The sequence below is a fragment of the Erythrolamprus reginae genome, chromosome 10 (genome assembly GCF_031021105.1).
Source record: "Erythrolamprus reginae isolate rEryReg1 chromosome 10, rEryReg1.hap1, whole genome shotgun sequence".
In the NCBI taxonomy this organism is placed as follows: domain Eukaryota; kingdom Metazoa; phylum Chordata; class Lepidosauria; order Squamata; family Dipsadidae; genus Erythrolamprus; species Erythrolamprus reginae.
The window spans coordinates 41,099,442-41,126,757 of NC_091959.1; the positions used below are offsets into that span (position 1 = coordinate 41,099,442).

A 27,316-nucleotide genomic window follows, 5' to 3' on the forward strand; every position below is an offset into this window, starting at 1 on the left:
TGGCTCTTTAACCATGGTTAAATATGCAATCCTTCAAAAGACTACCATTGTTGGTTAACACCAACTAAATTTGAACTCAACCGATATCCCCCAGCTTGGCTTTTAGGTCCTTACCTCAGCCTCCTTCTGCTGAAGGATCCTGTCTTTGTCCATGACTTCTTCTTCTGCAGGCCTGTGAAATATAAGATGGACCGCAGGATTAAAAGCAAAGAACAGGCATTAATCTCAGTTAGATCGAGTTGAAGAACTACCTGTATTGTAGACATTTTTTCCCTGTAAAACCTGGCCAAATTCAGGCGAAGAGAACTACTGGAAACGCAAGCTTCGTTTTTCTCACCATGTATGTGTATACACCCAAACTAAACTACAGTACAGTATATCGTTTCTCTGGGTCATATATGTGAGTATATGCATAATTTTGTATTTATTTATTTTGTCATCTTTATCTAGTATACACTGGAGGTGGAGAGGAGACCCTTTGAGAGCTGTAAGCAACAAAATTTCCTTTTAATGTGTGTCCATTAACGTACATTCAAAGTGACAATACAATTATTCTTTTGTATTTTAATCTATTCTATTCTACATTCCAACATTCTATTTTATTCTATTCTATTCCATCTATTCTATTCTATTCTACCTATTCTATTCTATTCTATTCTTCATTAAAGTATTCTATTCTATTGTACATTCCAATATTCTATTCTATTCCACATATTCCATTTCATTCCTTCTATTCTGTTCTGTTCCGTTCCACTCCTTTCCATTCCATATATTCTATTCTATTCCATTCCATATTTTTTTCTGTTCTGTTCTGTTCCGTTCCATTGTATTCTATTCCATTCCATTCCATATTGTCTATTCTATTTTGTTGTTCTGTTCCCTGCCATGCCATACCATTCTTCTATTCTAATTCCTATCCTTATTCTCTATTTCAAGTGTATCTTTTAATTATTATTATTATTTATTAGATTTGTATGCCGCCCCTCTCTGAAGACTCGGGGCGGCTAACAACAATATAAAAAGACAATGTAAACAAATCTAATATTAAAAACAATCTAAAAAACCTCAATTTAAAAAAAAAACACTCATACATACAAGCATACCATGTATAAATTCTATAAGCCCAGGGGGAAGAGAAATTTCAATTCCCCCATGCCTGACGACAGAGGTGGGTTTTAAGGAGCTTGCGAAAGGCAAGGAGGGTGGGGGCAACTCTGATATCTGGGGGGAGCTGGTTCCAGAGGGTCGGGGCCGCCACAGAGAAGGCTCTTCTCCTGGGTCCCGCCAACTGACATTGCTTAGTTGACGGGACCTGGAGAAGGCCAACACTGTGGGACCTAACTGGTCGCTGGGATTCGTGCGGCAGAAGGCGGTCCCGGAGATATTCTGGCCCGATGCCATGAAGGGATTTATAGGTCATAACCAACACTTTGAATTGTGACTGGAAATTGATCGGCAACCAATGCAGACTGCGGAGTGTTGGTGTAACATGGGCATATTTGGGAAAGCCCATGATTGCTCTCGCAGCTGCATTCTGCATGATCTGAAGTTTCCGAACACTCTTCAAAGGTAGCCCCATGTAGAGAGTGTTACAGTAGTCGAGCCTCGAGGTGATGAGGGCATGAGTGACTGTGAGCAATGAGTCCTGGTCCAGATAGGGCCACAACTGGTGCACCAGGCGAACCTGGGCAAATGCCCCCCTCGCCACAGCTGAAAGATGTTTCTCTAATGTGAGCTGTGGATCGAGGAGGACGCCCAAGTGCACAGAGGCAAGAACTACACTCACGCCTACACGCTCACTCTTTTAATTAGAAATAGATTTCAGTTCATGCTCTTCATGTGTCAAAAGAGAAGCAAAGGAACGGTTTGTCCCTAGAAAGGTGCAATGCAAAACAAAACAAAACAATAATAATAATAATCAAAGAACAGCCACCCACATCAAGCTACTCTTCAGGCAAACTCAAAGTTAGAAAATAGAAAGTGTACAATTTTTCCAGAATTCTTTGTAAAACAAGGTGGTGAAATCAAAAATACAACAGGATTGGATGGATAAAAAGTCTGGCTTTAGAGTCTTTGGAGTGGTATCCTGATCAAGCTGAGTTACAGAAAAACAAAAACAAAAAACCCCCAAGGTTATGCAAGGATTTGTCAGTTTTTATAGGATCAGGAGATTCGTTGGTGTTTGAGCTGTCAAAAGCTGAGCCATCTCCACCTCCAAAAATAGCCTGTTCTATGACAGCTTTCTGAATTTATAAATCGTGTTTATTCTCACATGTAGGACATAATTTCCAACAAAATGGTACTTCTGACATCCCTCTTTATTGGGATCTTTACCTCTGGGTAAAGCACCTGCCATCACAATCCTTATTTTTTGCTGAATCTATAGATAACAATTCAAAGTGCTGGCTATAACCTACAAATCCCTACATGGCTTAGGAACAAATTACATACGGGAACGTCTTCTGCCTCATGTACCCCAGCGGCCGGTTAGGTCCCACAAAGTCGGCCTTCTCCAGGTCCCGTCAGCCAGACAATGTTGCCCGGCGGGACCTAGAGAAAGAGCCTTCTCTGTGGTGGCCCTGGCCCTTTGAAACAAAATCCTGGAGGGAGGCCGGAAATGGCCTGTTTCCCAACTTCTGGTGAGCCCAGTAGACTCGTGTTTTGCCCTCTCCAGGCTCTAAAGGCTTTCCTGGAGGCAGGGGAGGGTAAAAATGCCCTCCCCATCCCCCTGGAGCAGTGGTTCTCAACCTGGAGGTCGGGACCCCTTTGGGGGGTCGAATGGCCATTTCACAGGGGTTGTCTAAGACCATGGGAAAAGACAAATTTCTCACAGTGTTAGGAACTAAAGCGTCTATTCTGGCGCCTTGGAACATACTGTATTTTTACAATCCGACCAATCAGGTGTTTACAGTGGGGGTGTCCTTCTGACCTTCCTGCCAATCATCTTAAAGCTCTGTTGGGAGAATTAGCACTAGACTTATGGTTGGGGCTCACCACAACTTGAGGAACTGTATTAAGGGGCCATGGCATTAGAAAGGTTGAGAACCACTGCCCTGGAGGCTCTCTGGGAGACAAAAACATCCTCCCAAAGCCTCTTGTGAGTTAAATATCATCTGGCCAGCATACACCTGCACGTTGGAGGTGAGCTGGAGAAACAGCTTGCGTGCCAGCAGATCTGGCTCCAGGTGCCACCTGTGGCATCCGTGCCATAGGTTCGCCATCACTGACCTAGGCACACCCACTACAGCTCGCGTGGCTATGTTCTGGACCAGCTGTAGTCTCCAAATGCTTTTAAAGGGCATTGTGCCACTCGAATAAATAGCTCGTTTCTGCTAATTAACCTTCCCAAGGGGTCATTTAAGAGGAAACCGATGCCCCTTTTTGCAGTTTTCCTAGTAACACAGAGCACAGAGGTTAGGGAGATTCGAAGCTGCAGCCAACCTAGGAAAGCAACGAGACTCAAAGGAAGAACTTACTTGCCAGTCCTTTTTAATCTCTCCGACCGGAAACTTTCGTAATGTAAATCCTGGGTCACTTCTTGAAGGTCTTGCATGTGTGTCCTGAAAGAAGAAACACAATAGGGGGCTGATCAGAATGGACATTAAGCCAACGATATGTCTTCTGTTTGACTTCTTTAAAAAGCTTGTGCAGCCCAAACAATTATAGTGGTACCTCTACCTAAGAAGGCCTCTACTTAAGAACTTTTCTAGATAAGAACCGGGTGTTCAAGATTTTTTTTGCCTCTTCTTAAGAACCATTTTCTACTTAAGAACCTGAGCATGGAAAAATTTCCCAAGAAATTTGAGAGCGGTACGAAGGCATGGTCAGTTTCCTGCCATTCCCCCTTTAATCCCGGCCATCTCGGGCTTTTCTGGGCCGCCAAAGGAGCCTTTTGGTGGCACTTAAGGAGGCTTTGGCAGCCCAGAGTGAATGGAGGGAGGCGCGTGCTCCTCCTCACCGCCTCAGTCCCTCTTTTTTTTAAAAAAATCCTTAAAGTTTTGGATTTTTTTTTTATTCCCCTCACCTAACCTTCTTCCTTTGGCAGCAACTGTCCTCCTCCTCTTCTTCCTCCTCCTCCCACCCAAATTTATTTATTTATTTTGTCCAATACACAATTAGGGTTTTAGTGGGTATATATCTATATAGACATAGTAAAATACATGATGAAGGTTATAGAGGAGATACTCATAGTAAAATATATCTAAGAAATAATAGAAAAGAAGATATAGTAATAGAACATATCAATGAAAGAATAGAAGAAGAGATAGAGGAATAGAGGAAAGGTATAGGAGATATAGGAGAGCAATAGGACAGGGGACGGAAGACACTCTAGTGCACTTGTACTCGCCCCTTACTGACCTCTTAGGAATCTGGATAGGTCAACCGTAGATAATCTAAGGGTAAAGTGTTGGGGGTTTGGGGATGACACTATGGAGTCCGTTAATGAGTTCCACGCTTCGACAACTCGGTTACTGAAGTCATACTTTTTACAGTCAAGTTTGGAGCGGTTAATATTAAGTTTAAATCTGTTGTGTGCTCTTGTGTTTTGGTCGAAGGTGAAGTAGTCGCCGACAGGCAGGACGTTGCAGCATATGATCTTGTGGGTAATACTTAGATCTTGTTTAAGGCGTCTTAGTTCTAAACTTTCTAGGCCCAGGATTAAAAGTCTAATCTCGTAGGGTATTCTGTTTCGAGTGGAGGAGTGAAGGGCTCTTTTGGTGAAGTATCTTTGGACATTTTCAAGGGTGTTAATGTCTGAGATGCGAGATTTTATTTCTTTCCTAATGGGTTTGCACACATTATTTGCTTTTACATTGATTCCTATGGGAAAAATTGCTTCTACTTACAAACTTTTCTACTTACAAACCTGGTCACGGAACGAATTAAGTTCTTAAGTAGAGGTACCACTGTATGGGCAACAAACAGGACAAAATCTTCAAGTGTAGCACAAAAATTGTCCAGTAGAGGGAACACTTGGACTGGCATTTATTCTTTCCAAATATGCAAAGTGGAATTAAGAATATAGGGCCAGGAATTGCTCACTCTATCTCTCTTTCTCCCTCTTTCTCTCTATCCATCCATCCGTATCTATTTATCCATATAGATATGGATAGATGCAGAGAGGGGCAGCATACAAATCTAATAAATTATTATTATATCTACCAATGTGTCCATTTTTCATTTTCTTTCCTGTCTCCTTCTTTTCTTCCTTTTTTTTCCTTTTTATATATTTTTATTGATAATAACATATAACAGAACAAACAAAAACAAACATACATATGTAGAATGCAGCTACAAGAGCAATCATGGGCTTCCCTAGGTATGCCCATGTTACACCAACACTCCGCAGTCTGCACTGGTTGCCGATCAGTTTCCGGTCACAATTCAAAGTGTTGGTTATGACCTATAAAACCCTTCATGGCATCAGGCCAGAATATCTCCCGGACCGCCTTCTGCCGCACGAATCCCAGCAATCGATTAGGTCCCACAGAGTGGGTCTTCTCCGGGTCCCGTCAACTAAACAATGCCGTTTGGCGGGACCCAGGGGAAGAGCTTTCTCTGTGGCGGCCCCGACCCTCTGGAACCAGCTCCCCTCAGAGATTAGAACTGCCCCCACCCTCCTCGCCTTTCGTAAACTCCTTAAAACCCACCTTTGCTGTCAGGCATGGGGGAATTGAAACATCTCCCCCGGGCCTATACAGTTATGTATGGTATGTTTGTGTGTATGTTTGCTTTTAATAATGGGGCTTTTAGTGTTTCTTTTAAATTATTAGATTTGTTATATATTGTTTATTATTGCTGTGAGCCGCCCCGAGTCTATGGAGAGGGGCGCCATACAAATCTAATAAATAAATAAATAAAAATAAATAAATACAACAAGCAATTGGGTTATTTACAACCCTGGTTTTTCTCAGGAGTTCCTGTCGGAGGTGTTGACGAAATTGTTATCTGTAACTTATACATTTGTACATGTCTTTGCTATTTTATAGCAAACATTTATGATAATTTATTTGGTTCACATTTCTTATACTATATATACAATTGCTCCAATTTTGGAATATGTAGATATTTTTAATTTCTCTATAATTCAGTTTCCCACATTATTTATTTTCTCTAACCATTTGTAAAATTTATCCTATATTTTGTAATACTCTGAGTCCTCTTTCCCTTTCAATCTCCTTGTTATCATGTCCATCTTTCTATCCATCTTTTAGTAGACCAACATCCCTTCCAACTCTGTTGTTGTTGCTATTGTTGTTGTTATTAATTTCAGACATAGAGACAGAGATATAGACATGGATGGATTTTATGATAATTCATTCGTTTCACATTTCTTTTCTTTTTTTTGTCAGTTCTCCATAGCAGACACCGTTCACATGTAGTCACCCATCCAGATAGAAGCCAAAGCCTTTCCAGCTTAGCAATTGGGACATAGCATGCTTGCCGCCAGTGAGCTACAGATAGAATTTCGGTTCACATTTCTTACACTATATATACAGAGGGGAGGAGCCAAGATGGAGGACAGACAGCACTGGCTCTAAAGAGCTCCTCCAAAAATAAATAGGCTTTCTTTTTAACTCATTTATATTTACATTTTTAATTTATTTTTAAATTTTTAATTCTGTTTTTACATTTTAACATTTTAACAAAATATTTTATACTTTTAACTTTTTAAAATCTATACTGGGTGGAGGGTTTTTTTGCAGCAATTCCTCCTACAATTTTATTTTATTTTAACAATCTTTTAAACAATTTTTAGTACCCCTGCTGGATATTTTTATTTAAATAATACTTCGTGGAGACAGACAAAGCTTTGTTTGTTGTGGACAAAGCTATAACAATCTATAACAAGCTATAACTTTAACAATCGAGTTGTCAAAGCGTGGAACTCATTACCGGACTCAATAGTGTTAACCCCCAACCCCCATCATTTCTCCCTTAGACTCTCCACGATTGACCTCTCCAAGTTCCTAAGAGGCCAGTAAGGGGCGTGCATAAGTGCACTGGTGTGCCTAACGTCCCCTGTCCAATTGTCTTTCCTTATCTCATATATCATATATATTCTCTCCCTCTCATATATTTCTCTTCTTTTTTACATACTATCTTTATATATATTACTCAATGTCTATTCTCTTCCATATGTATTGTGTATTGGACAAAGAATGAATAAATAAAATAAATAAATATACAATTGCTTCAATTTTGGCTATATAGGTTATATAGATCCATCCATTCATCAATGGATAGAAAAAGGAAGGAAAGGAGACAGCAAAGAAAATAAAAGAAGTGGATAGACTGAAAGATATGGATAGATAGATATGGATCTATCATATCTATGTTCATCATAGAGTCATCTAATGGTATATCTATTGTATCATCTATCCATCCATCCCTATTTATACCAAGTTCTTTATATCTATGTCTGCCTGCCTGCCCCCTTGTACGTCCACTCATCCATCCATCCATTCATCCATCTATCCATCCATATTTATCCATCCGTCCATCTAAGTGATATCCATGAGATTTTTGCTAGCTGCCATAATGCACAGCGCTTGCCAAAGAAGGCACGGGACTTACACCAGCATCGTGCGTAACTTGAGGAAATCGTTGTGTTCTGGGTTCTCCACTTCCACCACCCCCCAGGGGTAGAGGCGACCTCGGATCTTTTTTCCCTTCACTTCAATCAGCTGGTTGGACCCGATCACAGCAAAAGGAACGCTGGCCTGGTGGAGTCAAGCGGGGGAAGAAAAATAAAAGTCACGTGCCAAATTGGAAAACAGACAGACCCTCGGTTATCCTGTCGATGTAATTATTCTCGTTGTGTTCCTTGGCTCTCATTTTATTGTTCTGTTGTTTCATTTCTGTTCTGTTTACACTCCTTTCCTTTTCTTCCTTTGTATCACAGCTAGTCCTCATAGAAACATAGAACATGTATTTTATCTATTGGGGTTTTTTTTCTTTTTAGACTTTTTAATGTAAAACTGTTATTTTAGATTTGTTACCATGTATTGTTTTTATCACTGTTGTGAGCCACCCCGAGTCTACGGAGAGGGGCGGCATACAAATCTAATTAATAATAATAATAATAATAATAATAATAATAATAATAGTAGTAGTAATAATAATAATAATAATAATAATAATAATAATAATAATAATAATAGATCTAAAAAGACTGACGGCAGAAAAAGACCTCATGGTCCATCTGGTCTGCCCTTATACTATTTCCTGTATTTTATCTTAGGATGGATCTATGTTTATCCCAGGCATGTGACTGTGGATTTACCAACCACGTCTGCTGGAAGTTTGTCCCAAGCATCTACAAGTCTTTCAGTCAAATAATATTTTCTCATGTTGCTTTTGATCTTTCCCCCAACTAACTTCAGATTGTGTCCCCTTGTTCTTGTGTTCACTTTCCTATTAAAAACACTTCCCTCCTGAACCTTATTTAACCCTTTAACATATTTAAATGTTTCGATCATGTCCCCCCTTTTCCTTCTGTCCTCCAGACTATACAGATTGAGTTCATTGAGTCTTTCCTGTTACATTTTATGCTTAAGACCTTCCACCATTCTTGTAGCCTGTCTTCGGACCCGTTCAATTTTGTCAATATCTTTTTGTAGGTGAGGTCTCCAGAACTGGACACAGTATTCCAAATGGGGTCTCACCAGCACTCTATATAGCGAGATCACAATCTATAGCGGGATCTCAATCCTCAATTTACAAACATTCCCTCGGTGACCATTCAGTTACAACAGCACTGAAAAAAGTGTTTTAGGACCACTTTTCACACTTAACAACCGTTGCAGGCATCTCCACGGCCGTGCGATCAAAATTCGGACGCTTGGCAAACAACTCATATTTATTTATGCAAGCATCTCATATTTGAGCCGGGGTGGCAGAGCAGGTAGAGTGCTGTACTGCAGGCCACTGAAGCTGACTTGTAGATCTGAAGGTCAGCGGTTCAAATCTCATCACCGGCTCAAGGTTGTCTCAGCCTTCCATCCTTCCGAGGTGGGTAAAATGAGGACACGGATTGTGGGGGCAATAGGCTGGCTCTGTTAAAAAGTGCTATTGCTAACATGTTGTAAGCTGCCCTGAGTCTAAGGAGAAGGGCGGCATAAAAATCGAATGAATGAATGAATGAATGAATGAATGAATGAATGAATGAATGAATGAATGAATAAATAAATAAATAAATAAATAATAAATAAATATCAAATAAATAAATAAAATAAAATAAATGAATGAATGAATGAATAAATACATTATTTTTGCAGTGTCCCAGTGGCAAGGAAGATCATAAAATAGGGCAAGAAAGGTCATAATGTGGGGCAAAACCTAATAACTGTCTTGCTTAGCCACAGGGAGGGCTTCATTGTGGGTCATACGTCAAGGATCTATATGTATAAAAATGGCTATATGTATATATATGTATGTATGAATGTATGTTCCAGCATAACTCTAGAACACCTTGAGCAATTTCAACCAAACCTGATACACCGATGACTTACTATCTGGAAACAAAGAGTCACTCTATAATATGTAAATAGATATATTGCTCTTGGGTCAAGGGGACTATACAAGAAACACCCCCGATTTGGTGGTGGGGAATGTGTGTGTGTGTCTGGGTGGTGGGCACATTTCACTATGCACTGTTTTATGTTGTGTGTACAGTGATCCCCCGAGTTTCGCGATCTCGATCATTGCGAAACGCTATATCGCGATTTTTCCACCCGATGACGTCACTCCCTTCCTTTCTCATCTTTCTTTCTCTCTCTCTTTCTCTATCTTGCTTCTTCCTCTCTCACACTCTCTTCCTCCCTCTCTCATCTCTTTCTTTCCTTCTCTCTCTTTCTCTATCTCTCCCCCTCTTGCTCTCGAGCGGCAAGCGAGCAGCCGGGCGGGCGGGCGAACGGGCAAGCGGCAAGCGATCTTGGGGTTTCCCCTTTGCCTGGGCGGCGGGAAGACCCAGGGAAGGTTCCTTCGGCCGCCCAACAGCTGATCTGCTCCGCAGCGCGGCAGCAGCGAGGAGCCAAAGATGGGGTTTCCCCGTTGCCTGGGCAACGGGGAAACCCCATCTTCGGCTCCTCGCTGCCGCCGCGCTGCGGAGCAGATCAGCTGTTGGGCAGCCGAAGGAACCTTCCCTGAGTCTTCCCCGGGTCTTCCCCGCCGCCCACACGCAAACTCCACCATCTGCGCATGTGCGGCCATGGAAAAAGGGGCGCACATGCGCAGATGGTGTTTTTACTTCCGCACCACTACATCCCGAAAAATTGATTATCGCGAGGGGTCTTGGAACGGAACCCTCGCGATAATCGGGGGATCACTGTATATAAATTTGTTAAAAATTAATAAAAAAATAATTTAAAAAAAATACTTTGGGGGGGGACAGCACTGGTGGGTGTGTATATGTGTGTGTGTGTTTATTTAATGAGCCCACAATAATCCCTTGCAGGATGGAGTCTGGGCAACGGAATGGAGCGGAGTGTTTCCTAGCCGGATGCCCGTCCTGTCGCCAATGTGGAGTTTTGTTCAGCAAATATATTCTCACCATGCCTAGAAAGAGAGGTTTTCTGCCACTATCTAGGCTTGAACTCACAGCCTCCCGATTGTGAGGTGAGAGCTCCCCCTCTAGGCCACCGCCTAGAGTTATCTAAGTTATCATGGCGCTGGGAGGGGGGAAAAGGGACTTAACACTGGCGTCTATGGAGATTCTCAGTCATCCAGGTCAGGAGTCTCCAACCTTGGCAACTTTAGGCCTGGCAGACTTCAACTCCCAGAATTCCCCAGCCAGCTTTGGTTGTCCCAAAGGTGCTTTTTTTTTTTTTTTTGCAAGAGGCAACTGGACTTTCTGGTTTTCAAAACCTTCAAAGAAAAACAAGATAAGTCCAGTTGCCTCTTGCAAAAAAAAAAAAAAGCACCTTTGGGATTTGCAACTGTTCCTCCTCGCTTTTGCGCGGCATTCCAAACTTCGAACAGTTGTTTCAACAAATGGTCGTACGTTGGTAAAGACACAGTTGCATGGTCTCACCTTCAGGACCCTTGTCTGTTCTTTGAACTCTTCGTCCTCGTCGGAATCGGCATCAGGCAGCTGGTAAATCCGGATGCCATGCTCAGCTATTTCATCTAACACCTGTCAACGTCGAGAAAGGAAGGAAGGAAGGAGGGAAGGAAAAATAAAGAAAGAAAGAGGAAGGAAGGAAGGAAGGAAGGAAGGAAGGAAGGAAGGAAGAAAAAATAAAGAAAGAAAGAGGAAGGAAGGAAGGAAGGAAGGAAGGAAGGAAGGAAGGAAGGAAAAATAAAGAAAGAGGAAGGAAGGAAGGAAGGAAGGAAGGAAGGAAGGAAGGAAGAAAAAATAAAGAAAGAGGAAGGAAGGAAGGAAGGAAGGAAGGAAGGAAGGAAGGAAGGAAGGAAGGAAGGAAGGAAGGAAGGAAAAATAAAGAAAGGAAGGAAGGAAGGAAGGAAGGAAAGAAGAAAGAAAGAAAAAGGAAAGGGAGGAAGGAAGGAAGGAAAGAAGAAAGAAAGAAAAAAGAAAGGGAGGAAGGGAAGGAGAAAGGAAAGGTTTTAGAACACAATACAGCAAACCTCATGATTGTGGAAAAGAAAAAATTGTGGATCATTTATGTCGCCATACCAGGTGACAGTCGAATTGATGAAAAAGAACAAGAAAAACTTAGCCAATATCAGGATTTTAAAATCGAACTACAATGACTCTGGCATAAACCAGTACAGTTGGTCCCAGTGGTAATTAGCACACTGGGTGCTGTGCCAAAAGACCTCAGCCGGCATTTGAAAACAATAAATATGGACAAAACCACGATCAGTCAGTTGTACTTGCATCTGCATGCATCATATAAAAATATATCACACTGGCCCAGATGCTTGGAAAGTGTTCGACTTGTGATATTGTGATACGAAATCCAGCATATCAATCTCGTTTGCTGTATATTACTATTTTTTGTGAATAATAATAATAATAATAATAATAATAATAATATCAACCAAACAGAACATCCAGGCCTAATCCATCGAAGCACAAGCGGACACACATTTTGCAAATCTGGCAGGTTATTTTCCAAAGGCAGGACTTAAAAGAATTAGCAACTGGCACACAGTAATTTTAATATTCACAGCTCACATTAGAGAACCATCTTTCAGCTGTGGCGAGGGGGGCGTTTGCCCAGGTTCGCCTGGTGCACCAGTTGCAACCCTATTTGGACCGGGAGTCATTGCTCATAGTCACTCATGCCCTCATCACCTCGAGGCTCGACTACTGTAACGCTTTCTACATGGGGCTACCTTTGAAAAGTGTTCGGAAACTTCAGATCGTGCAGAATGCAGCTGCGAGAGCAATCATGGGCTTTCCCTAAATATGCCCATGTTTCACCAACACTCCGCAGTCTGCATTGGTTGCTGATCAGTTTCCGGTCACAATTCAAAGTGTTGGTTATGACCTATAAAGCCCTTCATGGCACCGGACCAGATTATCTCAGGGACCGCCTTCTGCTGCACGAATCCCAGTGACCAGTTAGGTCCCACAGAGTGGGTCTTCTCCAGGTCCCGTCAACTAAACAATGCCGCTTGGCAGGACCCAGGGGAAGAGCCTTCTCTGTGGCGGCCCCGGCCCTCTGGAACCAACTCCCCCCAGAGATGAGAATTGCCCCCACCCTCCTTGCCTTTCGCAAGCTACTTAAAACCCACCTCTGCCGTCAGGCATGGGGGAACTGAGATACTCTTTCCCCCTAGCCCTTTACAATTTTATGCATGGTATGTCTGTATGTATGTTTGGTTTTTATATTAATGGGTTTTTTAATCGTTTTTAGTATTGGATTATTTTGTATACTGTTTTATTATTGTTGTTAGCCGCCCCGAGTCTCCGGAGAGGGGCGGCATACAAATCCAATAAATCAAATCGAATCAAATCAATAATACGTTGCAGGAGACAAAGGCCCTCCCAGGAACAGCCTAACACGAGGGGACTGGCCAACATTGGCTAGTTTGCTGTTTGTCAATTGATGGGGGAAAAGAAAGCTCAGTTTCTCCCGGCAAAGAGATCTTGGCTGATAAAACTGTAAAACCGAAACAATGGCGGGAAAACAGCAAGGGGTGCCTAAATAATATATCACAGCTGTTCAGCCAAGTGCTTTCCTGAAAGGAAAAACTAAAAAGAAAGGAAAAATCGCAAGGAAAACAAACTGCGTTTCATACTCCCAACAATATAACTGGATTTTGTTTCTTCAGACATCAGTTTATGGGTCCCTTGAGGCTCCGTGTGTCTTAAAGATTAGGCTTCCCAGGGAAAAAAAGAAAAAAAAAGAAGTCAAAATGTAAAGTTTCCCTTCATGCAGAGTCATTCTTTTTTTTTTTTGAACTTCCTTGAAAAATCGGAAGCGTGTGGCTTGTGAATCGGGCATGCATTGGTTCCCACTTGAGAGGTTCAATTAGCAACACTAGTTAAATATAGGGGAATTACGAGAATTTAAAGAAATCAAAACAGCAGCTTTGGAAAGCGCTCAAGCAGTAGTGGTATTAGGGTGGAAGGATAGCAATAAAAGGACAATCCAGAATTGGTACTGGTACATGGTGGACCACATCCACTTCGAACGTATGGAAATAAGATTAAATAACTTTGATGAAAATAAATTGGAGAAGCTGATGGCACGATGGAATAAGGTGAAAAATTATATCTTAAGTAGAATTTATGACGACAATGTGAAAAATAAATTCCAATCACTTTTTGTATGTAAAGAAATGTAAACCGGAGCTAAGGAAGAAATTGAAACTTATTGCAAATAATTTAACCCCCTAAATGGTGGTGGGGTTTATTGGTGTTGGGCACTTTTTCTTAAAGATTTTTTTGTTTGTTGTAATAAAATTTAATAAAAATAATTTTTTTTTTAAAAAAGAGAGATGTTCAATTTTATTATTATTTTTTTTTAAGAAAAAGGAAGAAAAAGAAGATTTAATTCCAGTAAGGCAAAACAGGAATTCCTTCAGGATGAGTTTCCTTAGCAGAAAGACAGCATTCAGGCTTCTGCTTATTCAAATATTTTTTTAAAAAAAACCAGAAGGGGGAAAAAATACCCCTAATCCTTACTTTAGATAGATTGCCAAACATCTAAAAAAAAACCTCAACCCAAAAACCTTCGAAGCTGTGCCAAAAAAGGCTAATTTTGATCCCCTGCTTTGATTAGAGATTTTGCACTGAAGAGAAGTTTGCAGGAAGAAAAATATACAGTAGCTGAAATTTCAAAGCTTTGGATCAACATGAAACATTCTGCTTTATAAAGGGGGGAAAATAATTTTTTTAGGCTGATTCAAATGGACCAAAATTCAAACAATGGCCTAGATGTTTATTTGCCCTTTTGTGGCTCTATATAGGGCCGGGGCTTTTGTTAAACTCTCCGTGAACATTTAATGCAAAAATAAGCACCGAAAATTTACAAGCCGGCAACGCCAAGGCGAAAGAAGGTGAAACTAACTAAGCGACTGTGATTTTTCTGGAGGGCAAGATGCTCAAAGAAAGAGTTTTAAAGCTCTCCATTTCTTTAAATGTAAAGAAGACTACTTAATTCAGTGTTTTTCATCAAACTTAGCAACTTAGTGTGGACTTCAACTCCCAGAATTCCCAAGCTAACCTGCTTTAAGATGGTGGATTTCAATTCCCAGAATTCCCCAAGCAGTATAACATGGGTGGACTTCAACTCCCAGAATTCCCCAGCCAGTATGTTTTGAGAGGGATGGACTTCAACTCCCAGAATTCCCCAGCCAGTATGTTTTGAAATGGATGGACTTAGAAACATAGAAAATTAGAAGACTGACGGCAGAAAAAGACCTCATGGTCCATCTAGTCTGCCCTTATACTATTTCCTGTATTTGATCTTAGGGTGGATATATGTTTATCCCAGGCATGTTTAAATTCAGTCACTGTGGATTTACCAACCACGTCTGCTGGAAGTTTGTTCCAAGGATCTACTACTCTTTCAGTAAAATAATATTTTCTCACGTTGCTTTTGATCTTTCCCCCAACTAACTTCAGATTGTGTCCCCTTGTTCTTGGGTTCACTTTCCTATTAAAAACACTTCCCTCCTGAACCTTATTTAACCTTTTAACATATTTAAATGTTTCAATCATGTCCCCCCTTTTACTTCAACTCCCAGAACTCCCCAGTCAGTGCGCTTCAAGATGGGTGAATTTCAACTCCCACAATTCCCCAGCTAGCATTTTAAGATGGGTGGACTTCAACTCCCAGAATTCCCCAGAAAAACTGACACATTACCCGTCTCTTTAGCCGTTCCCTTTCCTTCAAAGTTAAAGTGTCTGCCTTTGCTATGACAGGAACAATATTCACTTTTCCATGGATTGCCTTCATGAATTCCACATCCAAAGGTTTCAGTCTGGAAAACAATACATTTTTTAAAAAGTTATACAACCGCCGCCACCACCACAACAATAAAAAAATAAATGCAGTGGCTGCTTTCACCTAACATCAAGCCAGGATCTATTTAGGGATTGTCCAAAATGCCACACTGCCTGGATCACATATATTTAGGAAACCTAATAGATCGTATTTGGGCCAGGAAGACCCACGACTTTACCCCAAGCTATAGAAATTCACTTTCAGGATTCTGGCCGGGTATTATTCTCTTGTTTGCAATGGATCCTACCTTGCAGGGTTGTTTCTTTATGGTTAAAATGAGTGGGGTTCCCACTTCTGAATATCCCTTTAAATTCTCAAAGGAAAAGCTAAGAAGCAGATACATGATTTTAATGGCATGTTTACCAGTAAACTATTTGCAGCTCAGGTGAACTGTAGGGTCCTTGATGCTCTCTGAGCTTGGCTGTTTTCTTGAGACATTTCGTGACCCAGCTAAGTAACATCATCAGTGCTGCAAAGGAGTGTGGGGTTTGATCTCTGTTTATATACAATAGCTTGCTTGTGGAGAGTAAAGAACAACGACAATTCCATCTGTCTGTCCATCACCCTGGGGGGGGGAATCACTGACCCCCTCATAGAGGGTCCGCAACTTGGGCGTCCTCCTCGATCCACAGCTCACATTAGAGAAACATCTTTCAGCTGTGGCAAGGGGGGCGTTTGCCCAGGTTCGCCTGGTGCACCAGTTACGGCCCTATCTGGATCGGGAGTCGCTGCTCACAGTCACTCATGCCCTCATCATCTCGAGGCTCGACTGTAACACTCTCTACATGGGGCTACCTCTGAAAAATGTTTGGAAACTTCAAATCGTGCAAAATGCAGCTGCGAGAGCAATCATGGGCTTCCCTAAATATGCCCATGTTACACCAACACTCCGCAGTCTGCATTGGTTGCCAATCAGTTTCCGGTCACAATTCAAAGTGTTGGTTATGACCTATAAAGCCTTTCATGGCACCGGACCAGATTATCTCAGGGACCGCCTTCTGCCGCACGAATCCCAGCGACCAGTTAGGTCCCACAGAGTGGGCCTTCTCCGGGTCCCATCAACTAAACAATGTCGTTTGGCGGGGCCCAGGGGAAGAGCCTTCTCTGTGGCAGCCCCAGCTCTCTGGAACCAACTCCCCCCGGAGATCAGAATTGCCCCCACCCTCCTCGCCTTTCGTAAGCTCCTTAAAACCCATCTCTGTCGTCAGGCATGGGGGAATTGAGATATACCTTCCCCCTAGGCCTATACAATTTATGCATGGTATGTTTGTGTGTATGTTTGGTTTTTAATAAGGGTTTTTAGTAATTTAAATATTAGATTTGTTATATGCTGTTTTTATTATTGTTGTTAGCCGCCCCGAGTCTACGGAGAGGGGCAGCATACAAATCTAATAAATAGATAGATAGATAGATAGATAGATAGATAGATAGATAGATAGATAGATAGATAGATAGATAGATAGATAGACAGATAAACCCCACTCCCTTATAGCACTGATGATGTTATCTAATTGGGTCATGAAATGTCTCCAAGAGAACAACCAAGCTTAGAAGCAGAGAAGAGACGATGGATAGATGATTTTGTTTTTTAAAAAATTGTTCTGATTTGCCTTTCCTTTTCTCTCTCTTTCTTTTAAAGCGTAGCAATTAAAATATTGAAGCAGACAAGAGATGATGGATAGATGATTTTTTCTTTTGTTCCTGTTCTTTTTCTTCTTCTATAGAATAGAAGGTCAACTATTCTATTTCCTTTCTGTACTCTTTTTCCTTAGTTACAGTAATTTTTAAATTCAATGACTTGTCTTTTCCCTTTTATATTAGTAGAACGTGAATTTAACAACAATTTACATTTATATTCAGTTCTTTCAGATAGGAATGTAAGATTACATGCCTATATTTCCATTCAAAGTGTGGGGTGGTGGTGAATAACTCTACTTTATATCTTTAAATATCTTGTTTTGTTTCTGCCAGTCATACCACCTTTTCCGAATTTTATAATCATCAAAGATGATTTTAATTGAATTGTGTTGTGGTTAGCTCTGGCCCAGCTCCTGCCCCAAGGACTGTGGATGTGGGGGAGACATCCACATGCTGCAGGCCTGTTTTGCCCCCAGTGGAATCTGATGATGAAGGCTCCTCTGACCAAGAAGACATGAGTGACAGGGAGGAGGAGAGTGGGGCAGACAGCTCAGAAGGAGATCAATTATCTAGCTCCTCCTTGGATTCAGAACAAGAGTTAATGATACAGCCACGCATGCGGAGAGCGATGCATAGGCAACAACAACTGAGAGATTATTATCAAAGAAAATGAGGCCACCTGTGGTTGGGTGGGGCTGTGGTAATTAGTGAGGCTGCTATAAATAGCAGCCTGTGGGTTTGGCCATTGTGGAGGATTATCTGATCATTGTGTTTCGTGACTGCTTTGCTGACTTTGACCTTTTGTGTGCTGATTTTTCCCCGCTTTGAAACTAAACCAGAGCACAGTGTGTTTCACTTTGTGAAAGAAGAAGGACTGTGAATTGCCTCACAGCTGCAAGCTAAGTATACCAGTTTGTTTGGAGACAAGTGCTCTTTGCTATACCAAAAGAGGGCTTGGTTTAAGTGAATTTTCATTATAAAGAACATTGTTTTGAATTTTCAAACGTGTGTGTGTCTGAAATTTGTACCTGTGAATTTTTGGGAGGAGTCTACCAGAGAGCCCGACAGAACAGAATTGGCTGAACAATACGAAAAGCCCCCTTGAAGAAAATTATTCAGCAAGGCATAGAAATAAAACTTTTCTCCTGCAACATTAAAAAAAACAAAACACCACCTTCATACTTACCCGTGTCCAAAAGGGGAAATGAAATAAAAACAGCAATGGACTCTGTTGTCTACAATATGGCGCCTATTCAATCCGCTCTCGTCATGAAGGTATCTTTCAAACTGATTGTCGATATAATGGATGATGGTTTTGAAACTGGGTCAAAAAGAGAGAGAGGGAAGACACAATTTTTTACAATGCTGCTCCTTTGGGTGTGCTTCTCGTCTGAACCTATCTCTCAAAGCTGACCCATAAAGTGATTGTGGTGACTTATGATAAGAAATCCATGGCAAATCTAGACAGCATACTAAAAAGCAGACATCAAAATTGTGTACCTCTACCTAAGAACACCTCTTCTTATGAACTTTTCTAGATAAGAACCGGGTGTTCAAGATTTTTTTGCCTCTTCTCAAGAACCATTTTCCACTTACAAACCCGAGCCTCCAAAACAGTAATGGGAAAAGGTTGGGAGAAGCCTCCGTGGGGCCTCTCTAGGAATCTCCTGGGAGGAAACAGGACCAGAAAAGGTGGGGAGAAGCCTTTGTGGGGCCTCTCTAGTCATCTCCTGGGAGGTAACAGGGCTGGAAAAGGTGGGGAGAAGCCTTTGTGGGACCTCTCTACGAATTTCCTGGGAGGAAACGGGGCCGGAAAAGTTGGGGAGAAGCCTCTGTGGAGCCTCTCTAGGAATCTCCTGGGAGGAAACAGGGCCTCCACCCTCCCTGTGATTTCCCCAATCGCTTGGATTATTTGCTTTTACACTGATTCCTATGGGAAAAATGGCTTCTTCTTACAAACTTTTCTACTTAAGAACCTGGTCACGGAACGAATTAAGTTCGTAAGTAGAGGTACCACTGTATAGTCAAGTCATTTACCACTGTAAATTATAAACCTCTAAATAAAAATCTTCCCTCTACTTTACAATATTACATCAACATAAGCATTAATAAAAATCTCATTTATCTGAATCTTAATTCAAACGTTCATATGACCCTTAACAGCTTATCTTATCACTAATAAAGATTCCATATGTGTCATTTTAGATTGATTGGGTTTTTTAAATGCATATTTTATCTGGCTTTTTGCTTTTGTATGTGTTTTTTTTTCTTTCCCCCTTTTTGCAAGTTTGAATTTTAATGTTTGGAATAAAATAAAATTTGGATACAAAAGAAAATCGATGGCCATGTTTTTATAAGCTTCTCTTGCGCTCTGAAATTCGGAGGAAAGGTCGTTTTCAAGGAATCTTCCATCGTTCCTCTTTAACGGCATCTGGCTTTGTGACTGGGGAAGCACCTGTCTTTAAATGAGGCAGCAGCCTTCAGAGGTCATATCCTGTTCTGTGCATTACAACAGCAAAGGGAGACGAGGTTTTTTTTTTTACTTGGGGGAGGTGGGGAGGGAAACGGCAGGCCTCTCACATCAGGGAGATAGATCAAACTCTTCCGAGCCAAAGGAAGTTCGGGGAAACACATTCGTTCTCATAAACTGCTTTGTGTGGGAGAGATTTTTATGAATGTGCCATTTATCCTGAACGAATGATGGCAAATAGCTAGAGGTAAAACAAGCAGGAAGAGGGAGATTGTGATCCCCTTATATAGAGCGCTGGTGAGACCACATTTGGAATCCTGTGTTCAGTTCTGGAGACCTCACCTACAAAAAGATATTGACAAAATTGAACGGGTCTAAAGACGGGCTACAAGAATGGTGGAAGGTCTTAAGCATAAAACGTATCAGGAAAGACTTCATGAACTCAATCTGTATAGTCTGGAGGACAGAAGGAAAAGGGGGGACATGATCGAAACATTTAAATATGTCAAAGGGTTAAATAAGGTCCAGGAGGGAAGTGTTTTTAATAGGAAAGTGAACACAAGAACAAAGGGACACAATCTGAAGTTAGTTGGGGGAAAGATCAAAAGCAACATGAGAAAATATTATTTTACTGAAAGAGTAGTAGATCCTTGGAACAAACTTCCAGCAGACGTGGTAGATAAATCCACAGTAACTGAATTTAAACATGCCTGGGATAAACATAGATCCATTGTAAGATAAAATACAGGAAATAGTATAAGGGCAGACTAGATGGACCAGGAGGCCTTTTTCTGCCGTCAGACTTCTATGTTTCTAGGTTTCTAAATACACTCTGTGAGTGTTCCAAGTAGTGCGCCTATGGAAAACTAACTCCGAGAAATTCAAAGAACACTTTATTATTATACCTACAAGACCACCTTCTGCCGCATGAATCCCAGCGGCCGATTAGGCCCCACAGAGTTGGCCTTCTCCAGGTCCCGTCGACTAAACAATGTCGGTTGGCGGGGCCCAGGGGAAGAACCTTCTCTGTGGTGGCCCCGGCCCTCTGGAATCAACTCCCTCCAGAGATTCGAACAGCCCCCACCCTCCTTGCCTTCCGTAAAATGCTGAAGACTCACCCCTTTTGCCAGGCGTGGGGATGATTACCTCCCCCCTTCGTTGTTTCTCTGACCTCTGTAGTATGATTAATTGGGTTGAGTGTGTACGAGTGCGTAGTTGTGATTTTATGATATTGATTATTTTATATTAATGGTTTTTTAATTGATTTTTTAAATTTTTAATATTAGATTTGTAATGCATTGCACTATTGTTATGTTGTGAGCTGCCCCGAGTCAATCTAATAAATTATTATTATTATTATTATTATTATTATTATTATTATTATTATTATTATTATTATATCAGTACAACACAGCAAATGAGATCACTATGCTGGATTTCGTATTTCATCACCAGTCGGGCGCTTCCCAAGCACCTAGGACTATGTGATGTAGCAGCGAATTATGTTTGCCGATCCCAGTAAAGCGGCCTTTTGCAATTGACAGATGGAGATTTTGTCAATTCCGATGGTTTTCAAATTTCCGCTGAGATCCTTTGAGACTGGGACCACTTTCACTGGCTTATGCCAGAGTCGTTGCAGCTCAATTTTTAGATCTTCGTATTTCACTAATTTCTCTAGCTGCTTCTCCTCAATTCTGCTGTCTCCTGGGATTGCGATTATTATTATTATTATTATTATTATTATTATTATTATTATTATTATTGGGTACATCATATTGGCACAACTAGTGAAACCAACTCTGAGGTTTCCAACAGCTTTCACTTAATTAATTTTCCTTCCCTCATCCCTGATAAGTCACTGGTCATGCTGTCCAATCCAGGTGCTGGCCAGTTGCTAGGTTACTTGCTCCTCCTCTGGCCAGCCACCTGTTCTTGGTTCCCACAGGAAAACTTTAGCTACAAAACCCCATCTATTCCCTCTATTACAGTGATAACGAACCTTTTTCCCCTCCGGTGTTGAAAAAGCGTGCGGGTGCGCTATCGCACATGCGCGAGTGCCCACACCCATAATTCAATTCAAAACAGTGCAAATCCAATTATTAAAACAATTTAAAACCCTTAATATAAAAACAATCATACATCTCATACAAACCATACATAAAATGGAAACGGCCCAGGGGAATCAATTCCCCCATGCCTGACGACAGAGGTGGGTTTTGAGGAGTTTGCGAAAGGCAAGGAGGGTGGGGGCAATCCTAATCTCTGGAGGGAGCTGATTCCAGAGGGTCGGGGCCGCCACAGAGAAGGCTCTTCCCCTGGGTCCCGCCAGACGACATTGTTTCATCGACGGGACCCGGAGAAGGCCAACTCTGTGGGACCTTACCGGTCACTGGGATTCATGCGGCAGAAAGCGGTCCCGGAGAAAATTGCCATAATCTCGCTCACGCACGTGTCCTCACGCAATATTTGGCTTCTGACGCATGTGCAGAAGCTAAATTTCACGCCAACGCACCTGCCCACCCACCGGGCAGCTGGAACTGCGCGCACAGTTCCATTTTTGCTACCGGGACACCGTATTGTCCCATAATGGCTGCAACCCGCTACTGGTCCTGCGTCATCTTCAGTGTCGTGAGAAACCTTCTAAGATGATGAATAGAAAAGAAATATCGCCTTCTTATTGGTTGGAGAGAGAAAGGAAAAGGAAGACTCCAGCAGACAGGGATTTTTAAAAATAAAAAATAAAAATAAATGATTGTTTCTACCAGCCTTTGAATTCTCGGTAGCAAGTTCAACCGTGCGACGTAACGACGGGTTTTAGAACGTCTTGTGGCTCCCGCCCAATGTTTTAGCGTCTCCCTCCCAGACCAAAAGAAAAAAAACAGAATTCTCAGTTGTGCAGAAGTTCCAGAAATCTTTCTAAAGCATAAACACAACCAGCGGAATACAATCAACAGGAAATTCTGGCCACACAATGGACGAGGTCCAGCCATTCAGAGATTCAAAGGGAAAGGGTCAAGTCCGATTTACTGGCAACGAGAAGGCGACGTCATTGGAGGGACGGGCAGAATGGCACAAGGAAGCCGAGATACGGGTTGGCTTTATTATGTTTTGAAACCAGATCGACACTGACCAGTTTTGGCTGTTGATGGCATCCCCGTAGCCTGGAGTGTCCACGACCGTCAAACGCAACTTGACCCCTCGCTCTTCAATTTCGACCGTCGAAGCTTCGATTTGAACCGTCCTTTCGATCTTTTCTATCAGAGAAAGACGGAGAGAGATGGAAATGTTAAACCCCCAAATAATTTTTAAAAAACCCTTATAAAAACAATCATACAATCCAGACAAACCATACATAAATCTTAGCAGCTAGGGGTATGTCAGTTTCCCCATGCCTGGCGAGCTAGATGTGTTTTCAGGAGTTTGCGAAAGGCAAGGAGGGTGGGAGCAGTCCTAATCTCCGGGGGGAGTTGATTCCAGTGGGCCGGGGCCGCCACAGAGAAGGCTCTTCCCCTGGGTCCCGCCAGACAACATTGTTTTATCGACGGGACGCGGAGAAGGCCAACTCTGTGGGACTTAATCAGTCGCTGGGATCCGTGCAGTCCACTTGCTTTCTGAAAAAGCACCTTTGGGACAACCGGTGACCTGGATGGTTGAGAATCTCCATCGATGTTCAACCCCAGAATTCCACAGTTCTGCAATGTTCTTCATAAGAATCCTGGGGGCATTTAAAAGGGCCACATGCCTGGAAGTGCCCAAGGTTTGGGAATCCGTTGGGATAGGCTACCAAAAGGGACTTGGGACCTCAGCAAGGTTGAGGGTTGGCTCTTTCAGCTTAAAGAAAGGAAGATGAAATTGGAATCATATAAAATCACTTAGAATGGGTTAGACTAGAAGACCTCCAAGGTCCCTTCCAACTCTATTCTATTCTATTCTATTCTACTCTAATTCCATTCCATTCGCTTTCATTCTATTATTAATTCTTATTCTTTCATTACATTATTCTGTTCTATTCCATTCCATTCTATTATTAATTCTTATTCTTTCATTATATTATTCTATTCCATTCCATTCCATTATTAATTCTTATTCTTCCATTCCATTATGTGTTGGTTATGACCTATAAAGCCCTTCATGGCATCGGACCAGAATATGGCAGACTAGATGGACCAAGAGGTCTTTTTCTGCCGTCAGTCTTCTATGTTTCTATGTTTCTATGTTTCTATACTATTCCATTCCATATTCTATTCCATTATTAATTCTTATTCTTATTCTTCCACTCCACTTCCTATTCTCTCTCTTCTCTTCTCTTCTCTTCTCTTCTCTTCTCTTGTTAGAATGGTGTTTCTCAGCCTTGGCAATTTTCAGAAGAGAGGCCTTCCACTCCCAAAATTCCCCAGCTGCAAACATCTGGGAGATGAAGCCCAGACATCTTTAAAAAGGCTGAGATTGAGAAATGCCAATTTAGAAAAAAAGAAAAGAAAAACAAATTACCTCCAGCTCCTGGGATGTAGCGTTCAGGATACAGATCCGTCAGGAACAAACTGTTAATTAAAGTGGATTTGCCCAAACCAGATTCTCCTATACACAAGAGGAATATTTAATTTTATTTAGTATTTATTTATTTATTTTTAAGCCCTAACCAGGGGATAAAACAATTCAATTGAAACTGACCGGACTAAGGACGCTAGCCAGATGAATACCTGGTAAGCAGATTCTTTTCCCTATTTTACTTCCAAAAAACTAAGGTGCGTCTTATACTCTGAAAAATACGGTATTTTTTTTTCCCCTTCAATCAAAACAGTCAATTTAACCACCTCTGCTAACTCCATCACTTTTTGCAGCCATTCATCTGTTATGGGGATCGAGATGACCATGCCTGAATGTTGATCATGTGACCACGGGGGGATGCCCAACGGTTGTGGTGTGAAAAAATGGCTGTAAGTAACTTTTTTCAGTGCTGTTGTAACTTGGAACGGTCATTAAATGGACTGTTGTAAGTTAAGGACTACCTACATTCAATGGTTAAACTGATACGGTTGAATTGTCAAACATGCATGATATGGAAAATCAAATCCACATACCGACAACCATGAGGGTGAATTCAAAGCCTTTCTTGACCGACTTCCGGTGGACTTGGTTGGGGAGATTGGCAAACCCCACATATCCAGCCGAGTCAGAAAACTGGAATGAGAAATCAAGAACGAAAGCAACAAATTGGGAGGTGGAATTCATGAAAATGCACCAACATTGGAAAGTTGCAAGCTTGAGAACAGCTTCTTAAAAGAGGAATCGAATTGAATCGAATAGAAATAATATTAAACTTAATATTAACCGCTCCAAACTTGACTGTAAAAAATATGACTTCAGTAACCAAGTTGTCGAAGCGTGGAACTCATTACCGGACTCCATAGTGTCATCCCCAGACCCCCAACAATTTACCTTTATTTTATCTATGGTTCACCTATTCAGGTTCCTAAGAGGTCAGTAAGGGGCGTGCATAAGTGCACTAGAGTGCCTTCCGTCCCCTGTCCTATTGCTCTCCTATATCTCCTATACCTTTCTTCTATTCCTATATCTCTTCTTCTATTCTTTCATTGATATGTTCTATTACAACACAAGAGCACGCAACAGATTCAAACATAATATCAACCGCTCCAAACTTGACTGTAAAAAATATGACTTCAGCAGTCGAGTTGTCGAAGTGTGGAACTCATTACCTGACTCAGTAGTAACAACCCCTAACCCCCAACATTTTCCCCTTAGACTATCCACGATTGACCTCTCCAGGTTCCTAAGAGGTCAGTAAGGGGCGAGTACAAGTGCACTAGAGTGCCTTCCGTCCCCTGTCCTATTGCTCTCCTATATCTCCTATACCTTTCTTCTATTCCTATATCTCTTCTTCTATTCTTTCATTGATATGTTCTATTACTATATCTTTTTTTCTATTCTTTCTTAGATATATTTTACTATGAGTATCTCCTCTATAACTTTCATCATGTATTTTACTATGTGTATATATATACTGTATATATACCCATATCCACTAAAACCCTGATTGTATATTGGACAAAATAAATAAATAAGTAAATAAAATAGAATAGAATAGAATAGAATAGAACGCAATGCAACAGTGGAATGAAGAAATGGAATGGAATAGAATAGAATGGAATGGAATAGAATAGAATAGAATTTCTTTATTGGCCGTGATTGGACACACAAGGAATTTGTCTTTGGTGTAGATGCTCTCAGTGTACATAAAAGAAGAAGATACAAAGCTGACAAGGTTGAGAAATACTCCAGACTAAGTTCTAGCAGAAGTATTATTGTTCCTGTTTCCTTTTCCTGGCTGAAATACAAGTGGGAGAGGATAAGGAACATGGCTTAAGGAGAAGATCTCTTTGTAAGAATTGCAAGGAAGTGGGAGGTTAATTCTATTTCCTCTCTTACTGCTTCTCCATACCATGAGGCTGCAAAAGAACGTTTGGGGGGGTGGGAGCATTTCATTTCACCCTGCAGGGAGACCTCAACCCAAAACCTGCTTTAAACTCAAATTGAATTGGCTACACAACAACCGCCACCTACAACCGGGATGGCGAACCTGTTGTGGTTGGCTTCAGGACAGCTCCTGTGGCTGTTGATTTTGACGCAGAGGCGTGGGAGCTGGAGGACGAATCAGACAGTGAACCAGAAGCAGAGACAGAGAGAGAAATGGAGCAGGAAGGGACTGGAGAGGCAGACAGGGGAAGGGAGTCAGTCAGATCTCCAGCCAGAGTTTCATCTGAATCAGAAGGGGAGGAGTTAATGAACAGCCCTATTAAGCTGTGAGTTATCTCTGACTGGTGTAAGCCTGAAAGACTTCTGCACTGTTCGGGTCAGGAGAATGCTGGGGGGACAAGAGCAGCTGTGCAAACGCAGAAACAGATTATAGGTCACAGGTGATAAGAATTAATGACGCTGCTGCAACCTTGAAAAAGGGGAGGGTTGCAGAGGCCTGTGTGGGAGTCTATCGTTCAGTTTTGAAGAAAGTTTGTTGAATTGTGGTTGCGTGTTTGCTGTGGCTTTCTGGACATTCTGACATTTAAGCTGTGAGTTATTTCTGGCTGGCGTAAGCCTGAAAGACTTCTGCACTGACTGGAGTAAATTGACCTACTGAACTCTGAAACTAACGTTGCTCTGAAACTCCGTGGTTTGCAGTTTTCTGAATATAAAGAATAACCCGTGCTTTATTTTTACAATCCTGTGTGTGTGTGTGTGTTCGTTTGATTAATTACTTCGTTTCTGGGTGGCCTGGGGCCAGGCAGAACAGAACCTATGGCGCGTGTGCCCAAAATGGCACCTGGAGCCATGTCGCCTAGCCGTTCCTCTTCTGGGTTTCTAGCACGTATGCGCACAGAATGATCAGCTGACCTTTCTGTATGTGAAAGTGCCGGAAACTGGAAGAGCTGGTCTGTGAGCATGAGCATGCGCGGCAGTAACACTGGAAACCAGAAATACATTTTTTGGCAAGCGCATGTTCCCTGGACAAGTCCTGTTCTTGGTCAAGGCCCTGACGAGTGCGTGCAAAGTGCTCCCTTTTCAGCACATACTGCTGGTTTACGTGTTCATTGCCAGATAATTTATTTATGGGTCATTCTTTGTCAAGAGAAGTGCTTTTGATAGGAAAGTGAACGCAAGAACAAGGGGTCACAATCTGAGGTTAGTTGGGGGAAAGATTAGAAGTAACGTGAGAAAATATTATTTGACTGAAAGAGTAGTAGATGCTTGGAACAAACTTCCAGCAGAC

The 27,316-nt window shown here is 41.7% G+C and overlaps 1 protein-coding gene across 2 annotated transcripts in view; it reads right to left on the minus strand.

The window, feature by feature from the left end:
• Positions 1–27,316, minus strand: part of LOC139173228 (septin-2) — a 77,864-nt gene that overhangs the window by 24,459 nt on the left and 26,089 nt on the right. For both annotated transcript variants that reach the window (XM_070762847.1, XM_070762848.1), the window contains exons 3-11: positions 24,615–24,714; positions 24,025–24,111; positions 22,664–22,787; positions 18,250–18,384; positions 15,285–15,402; positions 11,036–11,137; positions 7,579–7,724; positions 3,477–3,560; positions 115–172 (exon numbers count right to left, since the gene is read on the minus strand). In XM_070762847.1, the coding sequence (XP_070618948.1) occupies positions 115–172; positions 3,477–3,560; positions 7,579–7,724; positions 11,036–11,137; positions 15,285–15,402; positions 18,250–18,384; positions 22,664–22,787; positions 24,025–24,111; positions 24,615–24,714 (954 nt within the window). The remainder of the gene's footprint in view (positions 1–114; positions 173–3,476; positions 3,561–7,578; positions 7,725–11,035; positions 11,138–15,284; positions 15,403–18,249; positions 18,385–22,663; positions 22,788–24,024; positions 24,112–24,614; positions 24,715–27,316) is intronic.